General features: G+C 46.9%; 1 protein-coding gene across 1 annotated transcript in view; it reads right to left on the bottom strand.

Annotated features, from left to right (window-relative positions):
- Window positions 1-18,289, bottom strand: part of LOC8037104 (collagen alpha-5(IV) chain) — an 85,713-nt gene that overhangs the window by 53,624 nt on the left and 13,800 nt on the right. Inside the window, exons 2-3 of the mRNA XM_029985965.4 lie at window positions 9,030-9,104; window positions 576-917 (exon numbers count right to left, since the gene is read on the bottom strand). Coding sequence (XP_029841825.3) covers window positions 576-917; window positions 9,030-9,104 — 417 coding nt within the window. The remainder of the gene's footprint in view (window positions 1-575; window positions 918-9,029; window positions 9,105-18,289) is intronic.

The following is an 18,289-nucleotide window of genomic DNA, read 5'->3' as shown; positions in this document are numbered from 1 at the left end:
GAAGAAAGCTATATATTAGGCTTTATATGAAATACTGACGAGCCCAAAGTGACATACTGGTAATGATCTTCGTAATTGTAGAGACGGTTACCTGTGAATGAGGGTCTTTGAATTATTAAATCAAAGGCGGTGGAGCATTCAAAAGGGCAGTGAATGCTCTGTCGTGCGTAATTCATTACGTGTGTATTTACTTTTTTTTTTGCACGCTAGTATTGCATATGGTGTTTGTCGCTAGTAACCTCGTTGCTCGTAATATCCTTGCGCCACCGTCCCACTGCTTATGCATCATACAAAAGACTGTCTGCAAACATGTCAGAAGCATACATCTGGTGTATGAAGCAAATATGCTTTGGAGCATGCTTGATGCGAACCCACAGACCTGTTATTATGTCTGCAGTGGACAACGTGCCTTTTGTGTGGTGTATGAGCAGTTCGACTGTGGCTTTGGGGTGGTAGCCCTGGGGCAAGCCAAGATATACACCCTGAAGGGTGTAAAAGTGTGTAGTGTGTACAAGCAACGGTATCGATTACTTCTTGCTTTGGGTAGCACGCCCAGAAAAAAGGAAATCACTCACGGGTCCCTTTGTCCCAGGCACCGGCTTGGAGGGCCGCACAGTGGCCGCATTGGGCTGGTAGTCTCCCGCGCTCGACACGATGGTCACGTCGGCCGGGTTGGATGTCTTGGTGCCCGGCTCGTTGGTTTCGATGTGGGCCCGGAAGCCGTTCTCGTCGGCCTCGTAGTACACGCGCCTCTCGAGGCCGTCGGCCGTGAAGATGGTGTACGAGCCGACCACCCGGCCCGAGCCGTCGGCCGACTCCTCGCGCGTGTGGCCGCCGCCGTCGTCACCCACGGCCTCATACTTGAAGCCGTACGGCATCGGCGAGTTGATCCGTTCCCGGAGCTCCTCGTGTGTCGCCTGGAGAATAAGATGTTGTTGAGAACATGCGCGCTTAGGTATATACAGGCCTAATGCTCCTCGTCGTGTGCCACAATCACTTTGTCCTCGTACAATAAGCCTAAACACTGTTAATGCTTAATACTCGTGCCACACGGTCAATTCGAATGCCATTTACAACGATTGACACTTGAGCGAACGGCCAATCAGCGCGCGACACTCCGGACTAGAGCATTCCACGCGCGACAGATTGCGAGCTGATTCGCCGATCACACAAATGTCATTCGTTGTAAATGGCATCCGAGTTGCCCGTGTGGCACGGGCAACTCGGATGCCCGTGCCACACGGGCATCCCAGTTGGTGGTGTAGTGGTGTAGGTCTAACAGCGCGTAACAACGAAGGCATGGCATGGTGTAGGTGTAACAGCGCGTAACAACGAAGACTAAGAATATGAACACACAACACGGGACTTCCACTTCCACGAACTAGCCCAGCTCTCTCCTTTGTTACTGTTCATGTTTTTTTTTGTTTTTTTTTTGTCAGAGTAATAGCGCGCACAATGTTATGCCCGAGTCTCACTTGAGCGGCAAACAGAAACAGCCGACACCGGCAAGCCTCAAACACGTGCAGCATTCACGCGATAGCACCTTTGGCAGCTTTGCAGTTCCTCTGTGCTCGTGAAGTATAAGCACGAGTGACCGCAAGCTTGCCAAAAATGCCTTCGCGTGCATGCTGTACGTGCTTGAGGCTTGTCGGTGTCGGTTGTTTCTGTTTGTCGCTCTACTGGGACTCGGGCATTACTGCGTTCGCGAAGGAGGACTCAAGCATTGTTACCACTTTTGTGTACGACATAAACACCGCTTGTATTTTTATTGCCAGTAGGCGTGAGCCAATGTGGTACCTTCATTGCAACATATAAATTCGTGGTATTAGCTTAATTGAAGTAATTGAAGGTAGCATTCACGCCGAGAACCGCTCTGGGCAGTTCAGCCATCTTTTATTGTGTATAGTGTACAACGCACTGAAAGGTATGTGCGCCGTGCACAAATAGTTAAACTAATCAGTGCAGTTGTTTTTGTGGTACTTGCAGTAATAACAAACTTTATCATAAAACCAGGCTATCTTAAAGCGAATGAAGTGTACAACAGACGAATCGGGACACGCTGACGCATAGTGACTGTTTATCGTAAAAGATACCACAAAAATTAAGAACGCACAAATGGAATATATAAGCACGCTGCCAATCACACAAAAGGACCTTAAAATATCTTATTAATATTTGCTTGTTTGTATATTTTATATTTCGATTGCGGTTTTTATACGACTTTGAGTCACTATCCAGTAGTAGCTAGAGGGAGCTCCAATGTTTCCGATTTTGCTCAACATTTCAACAGCTCTCTGATGTAAGTTACAGTCGCGTCAACACGTTATCGTTTTTTTTCCACAGTATACAAATAAAGCTTGAACTTCAAAACAATCAGGCCACCTTTCCAGTGACAGTAACGGGTCACCGACAATCGGTCAGCGCTTCAGAATTGAGTGGCGGCTTTTGACGTTTTTTTATAGGGCAGGGGAATATGAGGGGAGGGGGTCACTATAGATGTGCGTCTGAAAGCTCGAAGTTCGAACTATCGATCTGCCAACTTTTGGTTTTGTGCAACGAGTACAAACGTGACTATACTATGCAGCTAAGGATACTGTGTCCCTTTATATAGATGCGATATCTCCAGTTCGGTTTTTCGGCCATCGCAAGGTGACTCTACCGTGTTCTTCCGTGGTCTCTAACAGAATTACAAAGTCACCATCTTTGACAGGTTAGCGCACTGGTATACCTCACGTCTAGATGAGAAGCGAACAGGGATGAGATTCGCCCTTGCGATTCACGTGTTCTGAAGCCCAAAGCGGCGATTCGCGGCTCTCCAAGAAACGGTACTATATACTACTAAGGCACACCGGCTGCCAACCCCCGTTGTGCCGTTTGTCACGCGGACATGAAGGATGGCGCACTCGCCCAAGGACACTTGAGGTCTACTGAAGACACGCCAACAACTTGATGAGGGGTCAAGAGCGCGCTCGAGTCGCGGAAGAAGCAAGAAAGAAAAAAAAAGATATTCCGGAACGGCCGTTGAATTCTGCATTCGCGTTTACCTTGTTGAAAGTGGCACAAGACCACGCAGCGTCTTTACGCCACCGCGCCTCTGGCGCGCTTCCAAATCCAAATTCAAGTGCGCGCAGTACGTCCCGCAGGGTTAAGCGTCTGGACCGTTTGGGCGTGAGTCACCGATGAAGCGCTGCGCTGAGGAGCTCGATTTGCAAGCGCAATAGACAGGGTGGGATGGTACACTGCGCAATTTGAGGGGGCTAGGCAAAATAGGTGCGCGCGCGTCATTGTTTCGCGAGCTTGTCACCGACGGATTTAGAAGAGGGCACGAAGTTGCGCTGTGGACCATTTTGGTGTAGGTCAGCACTCTCCGAGCTCGATGATGACTGAAGGCTCCGAGGGTTGGGTTGTCACGACAGTAGGGAGCTTGTGACAACATGACGGATTCCAGCTTTCTCACCACGAATGACCATTGCGCCGTTGCCCTTGTGCTCAAAAGTATAGTACCAGTTTCTTGACTCAACATCTAAAATATCTCTAACGCTAGAATAGCCAAAATCGACCGGTTTCGATTCCACACGACTCGCGAGGATTGAGGCTGTGTAGCATTTCAGGTGACTTCTTGGTCTCTTCACTCTGTACCTTCACAAAACCTTTCAGTATTTCCCTTACTCTAAATGTAAATGAAGCTTTCTTGCAAATCTCGACCTCTCTTTCAGTCTTCGATTATATCGCGGGACGTGCGCCACGTGCGAAACCAGTGTCAATGCGCGGACCTGCTTGTTCGGTTTGAGCGTATTTTCAGCATCGTCATTCGTCAATATTTCTCTTTATGAATGGAAGTGATTGAACTCCGCATGCCCTGCTGCGATCAACCAGACGCGCTGTATATTTCTTCTTTGAAGTTAAATGCTTTTATTAGAAGACCGGTAGATAGATTAAATAAACGAGGGTTGCGTGCGCATAAACGCAGAAGCTACCATGTCAATGACATGACCCCAGTCGTTCATCGCTCTTCGGCTCGTGCCGAATGCTGCATCATTCTTGCCGTATCCGGTTTGTTACGGCCTAAAAACACATTTTCGTCCGCTATCTAGCAAAACAGTACCGCAACCCACGGGCTCCATCCTTGGCGAATGATGAAGTCGAAAACATATTTGAACCTAAAAATATAATCTCCACTGTGAAGGTAAGCACAGCGTCGTAAACATATATAATTATACTCAGTGTCACGGTACAGACCGGTTTCTTGCGTCGAACCGCCTGTTCGGTAAAACGCAGAGGAAACTATTTTCAGGTCAAAACGCTTTTCCAGTTCGTCATTCACCGAGCGCCCTCTGTAGATCGTGGTGATCGATTCAGCGAGTGTTCCGCGGGAGAGTATCGACGCACGGGCAGTTTTATGGTGTACTGTCATACATCCTCAAGTGATTGGTTCTTGATCTGGTGAACCAGTGAGAAGGACGGTGCGGTCTAAGTCGCAATAGGGGTGGACGCTTATTTGCCGCTGGGCATGACATTGATTACACTTCTCATTGGTTGAACTGATTAAGTGAAAAACCAGTGGCTGAAGTTCCAGACGCATTGCAGTGCAGTGTGCAATCAGGGATTTTTGAGAAAGCTAGTATTCACGTAAATCCAAGGATGTTCTATCCGAAAACGACGTCTGTGTAGACGACATATATCTAGGTGTCGGTTTGGGCACGTGTTAGCACGCTGTACTTCCTGCAAGCCCTAAAACTCTTTGCCGCGTATATGTCGCTCGGAATTCAACGCCTGCTTCCAAATAGCGCTCCTGCCACGTCTAAATTTTCAGCTATATACATCTGTCACGTCTCCTGTCACACGACTTGTCACGCCAATTGAAGTCGCTTTATGTTGTTGTCGGCTGCCTTTAAAACGTCTGTCTCCGTCTTAAGAATACGCTAACTTCTAGAAAAAAAAAAAAAAAAAAGAAACGCCGGTGAGACGTGAGTCGTTTTGAGAGAATGTCACTTCGTCAAAGAAGTTCGCACACCCAAGCAAGAGGGCAGCAGGCAGGGGTCGCCTCCGAGGATCCCGTGCGAAACACGGAACGGGAAGGTAGTCCAGAGCGATCATTCACTCGCGAATATAGCTACATCTCTTCAGCGTCCCGCAAAAGCGAACACTTCGAAGTAACCTCGGTGTCTCGACCGAAAGCTGAGCGAAGCGGGGAAAGTCAAAACAAAACAAGCACACAAAAAACGACAGATCGCACGGCCCGAAAACCCGTCTCGCGAATACAGTGCCCGCGCGTAAAAACGCGATGCGCTGTGTATATCTGGAAACAACACCGATACACGGAGCGGGAGGGACACCCGCTCATATGGCGACCGCGCCGCGAGACGATATATAAGAAGACACACCGTATACAATTTGCAAGCACACCAAAAAGAGAGACATTCCTTTCCTTTCACTCGCAATTAATTATAACGGGTCTCTTCCTGGAGAGTTGAGGTCGCCAACTCACGCACAGACGCGAGCGCGTGAGTGGGTGCGTGCGAGTGAACGCACGTGCATGAGCACCTGAGGCGCGTTACACAACGACGTGTTGCCTTGTTTGTGTGTCTGTGTGTGTGTTCGCGCGCTGAAATGCTGGCCGAGGTCGAAGATGCGAGTTCGATAAGTGGGACAGCAGCATCGCGCGGCGCTGTTCTCTTCCTGACCCTGCTGCGTATTAAACGAAGGCGGCAGCGAGTGGTGGCGCGTCTCCTTCGATGGAGCAGGAAGCGACATTGACCCGTGCGCGCATGCATGCACCGATCGGAGTGTATAGCCGCGAAGAGTTCGCCGTACACACACGGCGGGTTTGTTTGCGCGTTTGTTCGTTCCGCCCTCGCTTCGCGGGACGTGTGGAGGACCCGCGCGAGCAGTCGTTCACGAACGTCTCGCACAAAACGCCGCGAACATCATCGTGGGAAGATTCGCAGCCAAGATATAGTCGTTGCACGGGACGGATCCTGTTTTGCTCGTTGATGGCCTATTATAAAAAAAACGCTCGAAACTGTAGACGCCTATTGATTCACGATCTGCGTAATAAACAACGTGAGCATACTGAGACACTTTAATATCTGCCGATAAACGATCCGCTCGCTGGGATGCGCTCTTGATAGATTAGGCGTGTATTGTTACACCGCGCGACACTGTCAGTGAGAAGAAGCGATCAACGGGCTCTTCGGTGAGGTGTTTGCATGTCATATGACATGCAAAGGTGCTTGCATGTCATATGACATGCAAGCACCTTTAAGCGAAAAAAGTGTAAAGGTGTTTGCATGTCATATGACATGCAAACACCTTTAAGCGAAAACCCGCAATGCATGCTTCAATATCTGAATGCTTTGGTTGGTCGGAACGATAATATAACACCCTGCCATGTTCCACCCCGATTCCTTTTTATCCTTTGTTATCTTCCAGTTTCAACGCACAGCAGCCACCCATTACACAGATTATGCAAGCTTTGCATACGTTTTGTTTTTATTCTATTCCACTTAGTTTATTATTTAAGCAATATCCACATTGAAACAATACCACGAAAGACTGCGCGGTATTGTTTGCTCCGGGCTATTTTTGTCGCCGATAATTCCCCAGCTCGCGTTCACATCTGCTTTCCTTCGGTAAGAAGAACCCGATGCCTTTCTGCCCTACCCGAAAATCGCGGAACCTGGCACCAGGATACCGGTGGGCACGACTCAGTTATGGAAATGAAACGCTTGGCACCGTCATACGCGGCCGTCTCTACACACAAAGAAAAACACCCAGGAAAGAGAACGAGCTGAACGTCAGACCCAGACTGTAAATCAACCGCTCTAGGGGGAAAGGAGGATGCCGCCGGTATTCAGGAAGATTCGTAAAAGCGGGAAATTACGGCCAGGAAGCGGCGTCTGGCCATCGATTGTGCTGAGCGCAACTGGGATTGACCGGTATACACTCGCTTGAGCGGCGCCGGTATGCCTTGGTCCAGATGGACCGAAGCCAAGACTAGAAGCCGTTTGAGCCACTCACGTGCCGCGAATGAGCTGCGATGCTTGGTTCAGTGATCAGACGCGTCAATCGGATGTCGTGAACATGAAGTGGTGCTCCAGTCGTGTAAGCAGTGGTACGATGCTCCGGTACCGTTCGTTATACTATATGTATCCATGCTCATGCTTGCCCTTTGCTCCATCTTAAGATGAAGCGGAGTGTGGGGCGGACACGGTGGCGATGCGTATAATCTTCTCCTCGCATTCAATGACGACTTTATTGCAGAGTCGCAACGTTTCGACCTGAACTGTATGCGCTGACCCTGGCGGAAAATGGGAACCGTTTTGATGGGCTCACGATCAGCTTCTGAGTGGGTCTGTCCCTCGTCTTTCTGGCATACAACTTCGGACTGTAAGATACCTGATCACTGCCGGCTTGACTGAAGTGCTTGTCTCAAGCGTCTTGCCCTCACACCTTCGGCGGTTTCTTCGACCTGGTTTGGAAACCTGACCTACACTGAGCAGCTGACTTGTGATCGCCCGTGTTGTTTTCACTGGCTGCGGCTCGGGATTTTATTAAAGTGTGCGCGAGCACGCACAATGCCATCGTAACGTCGTAACATCCCTCGTACCCACTAGAACGTATGCATATAATTTTATTATACGCGGAAACGAAAGTGACTTACAATTGGTTCGTTGTACAAACTGTGAATGTGCACGAGTTGATGTGGAATCTACGTACGTATGAAATACTTGAAGCATATGTAAGTCCATAAAAATCTTTCTTTGCATCATTTCGACTGACACTACCCCCCTCTTCTTTCCCCCGAAAAATTAAAAAAACAAAACAAAAAAACAATTATACCCGACAATAATGCTAAGATGCCCGGATAATTAAGGTAGTGCACTTCAGCGTTCCTCACCTGAAATGGAACCACAAGACATTGTTGCTATTTATCCTTTGACCAGGCGAATTTGGAGCAGGTGTTAAGAGCCTCACTGCTAACTCAAATTGCAAACTTGTGTTCTATTTTCACCCCGCGGCAGTGTAATCCTCTCCAGAACATCAGAAGACAACTGAGAATGGTCTCTTGGTATTCGAAACCTCGCCAGACGTATGCCACCAGAACCCCGAACGTCACTCACCAGGCATATTCATACCATAACGTGCGGTCGCTGTAAGTAGAATAAGGGCTGCGAAGGTTCATTCCATGCTTCACTCGCATCAGCTGTTGGGAGACCACCTCTCGAACTGACTGCCACCTCTCAGCCGACCCCCTTCTATAACACGATTCGGAGATAAACATGCGACCCATTTTGTCCAGAGGGACGGACAAACAGATCATCGAGGAACAAACATGGGTTTGGGGCTATTAGATGTGGAGATAGGTTGCCCGGAGCGTTTTCTTTTTTCTCCGCACAATTTTGTTTTCGTTCCACTCCGCCGTTTTATTCTTCGTTTCCGTTAGCCATTCACGAAGTCGTAGGGCGGTGTCATGCCACATTGACCCCTGAGGCCGCACCGGACCACACGTGACGTGGACAATCGACGCCAGAGGCATCTAACGGCAGCCAAGAGCACTTGCGTAAATACACTGTCGAGAGAACGCCTATTAGCCTTCTTCTTATAACTCAGCACGCTCTGGCTATTGCCTTCGGGGCTACCTGTAACTTCTCTCACAGGCAGAGATGCTTCCCGCCTAAACGCTTCATGGGCCGCTCACGCGCGCGCGCGCGCTCGCTGAGTTTTTTTCCGCGCCAAAAGAATGTTGCACGGAGGGGGGTCGGTCGTTTCCCGCTAAAACAACTTTCCGCGCGCAACTTTATTTCGCACGGATGCGGCTCTCCTCCGCGCGGGAATTCGTGAAGAAGCAGTTCCGCCTCCTCACCGACAAAACTTCACACGGTTGACACAGAGAGGAAACACACGAACAAAAACACATAGAAGCACAGAAGCCGTCAGACAGTTAGTTGCACGTTTTCGAACGTCACTTTCGATTGGTGCCGCTACGACCGGGTCCGAAAAGTAACAATGCGTCGTCGTTCACTCACCGGTGTGACGGATTCCGCCGAGCAAGCTGCGAAGAGAAACGCCAACATCAGCAGAAGCCGCGGGAGCCGGGCTGCCTGTGAGAAAACGAAGGGATAAGAAAATAATTAAAGAAACTTGTTATCACTAAGCACGACACACACTTGGAATGGAGTTCTCTCAGCGGTTTCTGCAACCCCGATTTCCGAATGAATTTCACCTCCTCTGGGCATACCTTTATTAATTGCATATGGCCGGCAACATCTGTACGTCCAAACAATAGAGCAAGCTCAATAACAGGCGTCATGAAATTATGAGAGTTGGCAAGGTAACAGTCAACTTTCAGATTACAAAGACGGAGATGGATGACGAATTATAGTGAGGCTCTGGCGACCATGATGAATCTACTTCCCCATATTTGGCACCGATCGTAATAGAAAAGAGTGACAGTTATTTAATGCTCGCAAAGGTTTTACGAGTTCTTTCCACCCGGATTATTATCAAAAACTGTTATTTTGCTAAGAATTCTGCACTTTAGCCTCCTACAGCTATGACAGCACTCTTGTTTTTTCCACAGCGGAGAGCTATGCAAAGTATAAGCAAGAAGCGCAGCTCGACAGCACGTGCAAGGAACGTGCTGTCAAGACCTCTTGACCTCAATTCGCGTCTTCGCAAGTTACGGCGTGAACAGGTTGACAACACCCATCTACGCAGACCCTGCAGGTTAGCCGGGAAGACACCGGGCTAAGGCGGGCTGACTTTTCGCTGCATATACATTTCCACGCCAAAGTTACACTTTCACTGTGTCTGTATAAATGGGGGAGCGTAAAATTCGTCATCACTCCTGTGTTTGTCTGCTTACCAATGCCTGCTCTCGCACCTTCTACTAAGAACACCTAATATCGTTAACAACTGAAACGCTAAAAAAAAAAAAAATATTTATGCCGTCACCAACATCGTTTACAAGAACCACATATGACGCACCATATGCTCTCGCGATTTCGTAGACCGTCAGTTCACTCAAAACGTTTGCTTCTCCGTGGTTTGAATTTTTTTTCATTCACTTAAATATTTTTGACATCTCCAACTTCGTTTACCCTTGTGCATAAATCTTCTTTTTTTTTTTTACCCTTCAAAATAAAAGTATACTTTTATTTACATACGCGGCAGGCGGATTGGATAAGCGCCGTATTTTTTGTTGCTGACTTCCACTTCATCGAGTTCATTGCATCTTATTCGCAATTATCAGCAAGACAAGCCTCATGTATTAAAGAAGAAGTCTTTACTGAAAGCGAAAGGAACCCAATATGAAATGCAGCTGTTTATCGACCGTGCGTCTAGGTATAACTTTGTGCTGTATGCCGTTCGCTAGAACTTGTCTGCACGTCTGCAAGATAAGCATTTTTCTAACGACGGTTCTCTACAACGCGGAATCGGTATCAATAATTTTGTTGCGAAGTCTTACCGCGTGTTTTGACTTCGACTGCGGTAGTAACCGATAGTTCGGAAAATGAGCTGGAGTGAAGTCACAGTGAAAACACAACATGCTCCCCTCTCTATTATCCCGCAGAGAATACAAAAAAAAAAAAAAATCAAATTACTGCGTTCGGAGTTTTTGTGAATGTATTTGCGTTCTACACGCATATTTTCTTTACCCACGTACGGAATTATTATACCCCGCCTTAGGGTTGCTGGACCCTGCCAGTGTCCCAAAAACTTACGGCTATAATAATACGGTACAGAAGTATTCTACACATGGTATGCGTATAACACATACTATCAGTTATATTTCTTCTGTTCAACGCAGGCACTTGTTAGCCACGTGCATTCCCCCCTCCCCCCCCTCTTTTTGGGGAAGAGTTGATGAACCTTAGGTTTTCATGACTCAATTATTCCTTATGTTACTGTAGGCAGTGATTGAAGTGACATTTGACTATTTGTAGCAGGATTTCTAGCAGGAAACATGTCGATTTGGAGCAGCCATTTACCCTTTTGGAGCAGATCACAACATGTGTTCGCACATCACCTAAAAATTAGACGATGATTGCATCGCTAAGTGAGTCAATCTTTGATAATATTTGAAGGTTCATCTTTAATATCAAAGTATATTACTTATTACCTTTTTGAAATTATATTACATATAAATAGTCATAAGAAATACAATATGGAAGCTGTTGTTTTAGAATTGAGGCTCAGGTCAAGGTAAGCTCCGTTTACAATAAGGATTTAAAAAAAAAAAAAATTTAAAAATAAATCGTAGCAAGATATTTTGGTTGAGATAAAGTGTCTCTCCCACTCCCTGTTTTACGCTCATATTCAACGTAACCTGTCAATGTCATTCATATAAAATTCAGAGAAAAAAAACTACCATATCCTCTATAATGTCAATCAATAGTCTGTTCCACCAAGGATTACAAACCAACAAAACTCGAGTATCTAATATCATAAACTGCAAACCGATCTTCCTTCACCAAATATTAACAAAAAATAAAATTTAGCTTGACAAGTGGCATTCCTAATTTTGCAAGGGTTAGCGGCATTGAAGCCAGAGTTTAGACGGAGTTCGGGGTCCTTTCAATCGACCGCTGAGTGGGAACTACCTTGGATCGATATTTAAATTTAGATCCTCGTTTTTGTTTAGATTTTCTTTCTCGGCGCCGCTTTTTAATACTAGACGTCGACCTACCATCAAGACCCCCAAAAGTTGAACGGTACTGAGCGTATTTTCCGAGCCCATCAGGCTACCCATGGGTGTCCTCCCGCGTAAGCCACTTCCCTTAAAGGCCGACAACCAGACTCGATATTCTGCAAGGCAGAAGATCCCCCTCACCATGGTGGAGGAGGAAACAGGCAATGGTGGACAGTGTGAAAAGGGGGAGAGGAGGAAGCGGGGGAAAAGTGGAAAGCGCGAACTGGTCGTCGGCCTTTAACGTACCGGTGCGACGCGGTGAAGCTCGACTCAGGCGCGCCTGTGCGGTAAGGTGAAAGTTGTCGCAAACGGCGATAGTGCAACGGCGGAGAGGCATGTGGCCGAGATGAAAATCAAGTGATCTCATAAGGAGTATGCAGCCCGGTTTCTGTTTGGTCACAGCCAGCTACCGTACTACTATATTATAAAAAAAAAAATTCTCGAGATTTCTAGCTTAGTGACATCGGCGACATCATCGTTGGGGAGTTTAAACGATGACGTGGCCAGTGCGTAGACGAGCAATTTTAGCTACGGCAAGTAGAGACACTGTAAAATATTTTTTTTTATATTTTTCTTCTGTTTTATTTTTTTTCGATATTAATGTCGACCAATAATATATATATATATATATATATATATATATATATATATATATATATATATATATATATATATATATATATATATATATATATATATATATGTATATTGCTTTGTTTAAGTTAATCTTGTTACACTATATATGACGCTAATCTCAGTAAAAATGGCTTTTTGGCGCGGCATGTAGCAGACTACCGTTCATTACGCAATTTGGAGCAAATGGCGCAGCACTTTCATTACTGAGCCTCGCTGCTTCAATGTATGTTCCATCTCTCGCAATCAAGAGTCTCCATTTCTCAGCTCAACAAAAGTGTAGCCAGTCGACAGTATAATGTATGCTCAGTGGCTAGCCCTTTTGTTGGGGTCCTTCTTTCCCACATTTTTAACAAAAATAACAAAAAGAGAAACACGTTCCATCGACCACTCCGCGCGATGATTATTTGTCGTGTGACCTAAAAAGCTCGCGGGTAAGACGGATGCACCTGAACTCGGGGCCCGTCCGCAATCCTCGAGCGGAGAAACAAAAGTAAATGGCGAGGAGAGGAAAGCGGATCCGACAGTTGGGAGACGAGTGGGGTCCTCTTTCGAGGGAGTGACGCAACACCTCCTGAGGTGGCATCTGAAATGATGGAGCTCCTTTCTCCATCGTGCTCGGTCGAGGCAGCATAAACTGTTTGACCGCGCGAGACTGGTTCTGCGTCCGGGGAGAACGCAAAACAAGCAGGGAGGGGAGACGGATGAATTCGTCTTCCGCTCGTCCAGTGTGCTTTGTGGGTCGGCGGAGACGTCTTGTCCCTTACGACAATTCGCTTGTTCCGAGAAACAAGCAATTAGTGACGAGTGAATCTTGAGCGCATTATTCCAGCGACAAGGGCAGCAAATTCGCACGAAGCACGAGGCGGATGTAAAACGTTGAGAAATTGCGAAGAGCGTATTTGTACCGAGGAACTCACTATGAAGTCTGTTTGTTTCTCAGTCATAGGGAGGCAGTCACACTGACGATACGTGAGAAAGCAGACAAGGTGCTCGATGCAGACATGAGGACAGAATTGCCGGCGAACACATCTTCAAACACGGATGGTTGCTTCATACATACGTAAGCTTCAAAAATGTCTGACGATCGTTTTTGCATGACCAATGCGTCAGGACCGGCACACAAGGAAGAGAGACATCTCAGGCGGTGTGCAGACTGTCCTTACAGTGTACAGACACCGACTGACAAAAGACATCTACGTCCGCGGCTCGCAGAATGCAATATGCAGCGCCCTGGTCCCCTACAGTGGTCAGCAATAGGGTGCTCGCTCTCTTTTCCTGGCTACTATTTACGCGCGGCTACTCTGGCATCCTTCGGCGATTTTTATCTCCGTCGTTAAGTGTCGTAATAAAACGCGATGATTCACTCTCGGACGCAAGCGCGCTCAGTGCTAACAGCTCTCGGGAGTTGGCACAGATCTCCAAGCAGTCCTTTCCGATTTACATAATCGACTCATATATTTATCTCTTCTTCTCAGTCCGGCTTGTTTACAGCAGCAGTCATCCAGAGGTGGGTGGTTTGTGTGTACTGGGAAAAGACTAAGGACCAAAGTTAATCCGGGGACCATCTCTTGGCTGTAAACGAAGCAGCGTCCAAGGACAGTGAGCGCGGTCTGATGAAATCATCTCGCTGCCATTGTGATGCGCATAAAAATGGCAGAACGGCGAAAACGTGCCTTCCGGCTTTTTATTTCTGAAACAAAAGAAGCTAAGAGCGTTACGTTTGCTTCCGCTTAACCTTCGCGGTGTTTTGCGGGTTTTAATTTTTTCTAGAATCTTTGGCAAGAGCCATTAAAAGAGTTGGATGGGCTAACACATAACTTTATATTGTTACATACTCGGGATTTTGCGAATGTTACTGTCTGAAGTCATGTTATCAGAAAGTTGACAGCCTTTATCTATACCCCATGACCGCGGACGCAAGTACACTGTGCACGGACAGCTGAAGAAACGAAGGGCGTGGCTTATGTTCGAGCTCCTTCCTCCCTTATCGGTCTTTCGTCGTCCTTATCGTCTAACGTCGCAACCTCAGTGGCTGTGGAGCGATAATAATATCCGCAGGGCTCGCCACTTCCCGCATCTCTTAAGCTCGTGAGAAAGTTGCTAGGTAGAGGTCTCACAGTCCCAAGAATCGAAGTCGCCGAAGACTCGCAAAACTGAACTTCGCCGTTATTGTTCGACGAAACATTTGGCATGATTCCTGGCGAATTATGGGAGCGTTTAACGGACACTTCTCCCCCCCCCCCCCCCCCCCCCCCCCCGTAACCCATTGTGTACTGTAACCGCCGTTGTCCTCGACGCTCCGCGTGCACGCGTTCGCGAACGCATTAAAAGAGCCGTCGTTGATTGCGGTACAGTCTTCCGACGCGTGCCCTCGAGGAGACATAGTTAAAGTCCCGTTCACCTTCCATATTCAGGCTAAAACGGAGGTCGCTTACGACATGCCCCAGGGGTCGGAGGTGAAGCCCGCGCTTATAGTGACCGCAATGCCTCGAGTCGTCGCGGAACACGCTCTGGCAGCGGCCGCCTCCTCTCGCAACCTGTTGTATACGTTGTGTGCCGCGGGCACGCGATTCTCAAGACACTTCGCTCGGAGTGACGAAGTCGTCGAGCTTCTGCGATCAAGGCAATCCTCTTGCGAGACTTCGGGAACCGGAGTCAAGTGTACCATTCCCCAAGATCTACCAAAGAGTCTGACACTGCTTTGACTCCCGTTTTGGCCGCTGTTGCGTTTGCTTGTCAGGAAGAAGAAGAAGAAGGTAAGGGCAGGAGGAGAAAACAGAGAGGTTAGCCAAGGCGGCCTGCCTCGGCCTTTGTACTCTGTTGATCAGTTTGGTTCACGGGATTTGGTTGGGCGATGGGTCATTCTACGAATAGAATGACGAAACGAAGAAGAATAAAGCTCCAGCTTCTAGCGTCAAGTTTACAAAACAAAGGGTATGCGCTGAGAAACTGAGGAGGAGGGGGAGACAAGAGCACACGGGGTCGTCAGAATATCGAGCTCTGATTGGAACGATTAGTGGGTATACCTAAAGCTAGCTGCTTAGCTAGCTTTAGATCCACCCATTAATCGTTCGAACCAGCGTTCGGCGTTCTGATGTCCCTGCGCGCTATTGTATCCTCCTCTTCTTCAGCCTCTCGGCGCATCGAAACGTCAAGAAAGATCGCGATGAGGAAGTCGCAGGACGCTGCTGTACTGTCTGTAGTTTGCCGGTACTTGGGGTGTAAGATTTTGATACATACCACATCATAAACATAGAATGGGAATGTAAACATTTCCAACTATTCGAAGGATGGGAAATGAGTACAGTAGAGCGGGTGGTGGTCACGTGCGGTGTCGCCTCGTTGTGTTCATGTGCTTGGTGCCGAATTCAAGGAAACGAAGGGATCCTTAGAAGCTTGGAAAATTATATATAGGACTATTTGACATATCATTATCTATCACTCACGCAGTTGCGGCATATATAGGACGTTAACTCAGTGGCGTCGCACGTTTTTCGCCACGAGACTCACAAAAGTGATAACCATAGAGCAATCGTCTTACACTGGCATTCTATGTGGTTTGTGATTGAATCTTCGTGTTTCTTTCACGAGAGACACCAGCATAAAAAGGTTAATCGAATGTTAACTTTATAGAACTCAAACTCGCTTGAATGAAATGAAGATCAATCCTAAGACAAAAGTCTGATCCCATCAGCCTGATCAGTGACCGCAACTTTTGGCTCTCCTACCCTGTAAGATCTTTTCTAACTCACAAATTTTCTAAGCTTCTGGACAAGCTGGTTAAAGTTGGTTAAAATGATCCAATTTAGGTAATTTAAAAAAATTCTGTCAGAAAAAAACATTGCATAGAAAGCGATTCATGTTTATTTTCTTCATTTTGAAGTCGCTCATCTTAGGATATTTAAAAAAAATCTTTAAGCATATCATCAAACAGATTTCGGATATCACAGGGAATTGTAAATCTTAATTTAAGCGTATACCTGACTGTCATTAATTCTGAAAGGAATGCGTGTTTCGACGGAGGCTTAACAAAAAGTGAAAATGCATTAGGTAGAATAAAATACTCGTCAACTGACAACGCAAACTTTTGTGTCGTGCGGATAACGTATAGAATATTCCTACACCTATAAACAAATGATGGATGAAGAAAGAATAAAACAATTAAAACAGGGACAACACAACCACATCTTTCGTTTTATGAAAGATGTGGCTGTGTTGTCCCTGTTTTAATTGTTTTATTCTTTCTTCATCCATGACTTAAACAAACACGCTCCTCTCCCAAGTATAAACAAATGTTTATAGGTTTAATGAGATTGGTGTCCGAGTATATTATTGACGCATCACAGCTCGGAGCACGGGGAAGGGGAGGAGGGGAAGAGGGCGATAGTTGACGCTTTAAAACCCAGGGATTTTCATTGGTTTCAAACACCCCTGCCCATTTTGAACTGAACGAGCATCGTACCGGTGTGATGTCGTGCATCACTACTGCGCGGTGCACGTGAACCATCCCAGGCTAGCAGTGGTATACTGCACTGGCTAAATTTCTCATCTACAACGTAAACCAGCGTCGCCATGCCTCAAAAGCGGACGGACCGGACCCTATACGCTGTCTAAGCACGAACTTCAAATTTCGTTCTGGTTGGTCCCTCTTTTAGAATGAGCCGAGGGTAGGTACTTAACCGAGGTCACGTCGGTTGACGCACAAACGACATACCGAGCTTCAAAGTGGACGCTAAAACTGACCCGCACGTTTGATTTCCTGAAGCCCGATATAGCTCGAACATTGAAAGACTCTTGGGCCGGTAACGCGACCTACGCCCAAACTGCGCGTCTTTCAAAGAGCGCGTCGTGTCATACTCGCTGCAGTTCCTCCTACACATTTCGTTTACCCCTTTAAAATGGACCACACCGGGCCCCCCAAGAGCCATCGGATCGCCTTCAATGCTGTGTGGGCCGCGACACGTGACCTCTAGGAGGGGCGCGTTACATGATACATTCTCAGCGCTGGATTGTCTGGTCTGACTCGTACAGCGTCCGCTGCGGTCCACCGTCAGACGAAACGGAGTATAGTTGACGCCACCCACGCAGTGAACGCTTCTTTTTTAAAGATACCCCGGAGCAACCCTTAAATTGATCGACTGTCAGTATTCTACGATGTTTGGAATGATGATATTTTGAAACATGCAGCCCTCCTTTGTCTCAACGGAACACAACACTGGAGTCCAAAGGACCGAGCACTCAACCAAGAATGAATTATTTGTGTGTCCCGCTTCACTCGTTAAAACACAAATTATATATATATATTAAGAAATTGAGATATCTGCCGATTCAAGACAACGTTTCATAAAATTTATTTCCGAGAATTCTATTTTACGCCAGAAATTGATCACTCACCCCTCTTTATGTCTGCTCTCGCTTCAAGCGTCAGCACAATAATGGCGTACCAAGTTCGATCACGACAAGGTTTCATTTATATGTCGTCCCCCGTACGTCTCAGGACTGCCATTAATAATTATGTTCTTCTTGATTCTGCCTAATTTTCAATTTGTATTGGTTATTGTCCCAATTTTTCTCCCACTCCCCTCTTTTGTAATGGCTGCGGTTCTTGAGCGAACGATAAAGGAAATGAAATAAGAGTGACACTCAACCATTTTAGTGAAAAACCCGAGACTGAGGTATTGACCGACGACGACAAGAAGAGAAAAAGAGCGACTCCTTCTCTTCCTTGTCGTCGTCTGTCAATTCCTCAGTCTCGGGCTTTTCACGAAAATGTTTGATATACACCAGCTCCCTTGCGCCCTTACGTTCTGCTCAGAGACACTCAACTCTCAGTTCATATTTAAATTTACTTGTCTATAGTCATTAAAGTATAAAATATCTTTAATGGGCCCGATTAGTATATTGCTGCACTCACACTCTAAAAAAAGTCCATGCGTCAACTTTCGCGCACAACACTCG

Source organism: Ixodes scapularis, unplaced genomic scaffold (assembly GCF_016920785.2).
Source record: "Ixodes scapularis isolate PalLabHiFi unplaced genomic scaffold, ASM1692078v2 PGA_scaffold2__306_contigs__length_199485367, whole genome shotgun sequence".
Taxonomy (NCBI): domain Eukaryota; kingdom Metazoa; phylum Arthropoda; class Arachnida; order Ixodida; family Ixodidae; genus Ixodes; species Ixodes scapularis.
The sequence above is the reverse complement of the archived record's forward strand: the minus strand, read 5'-3'. Positions and strand labels throughout refer to the sequence as shown.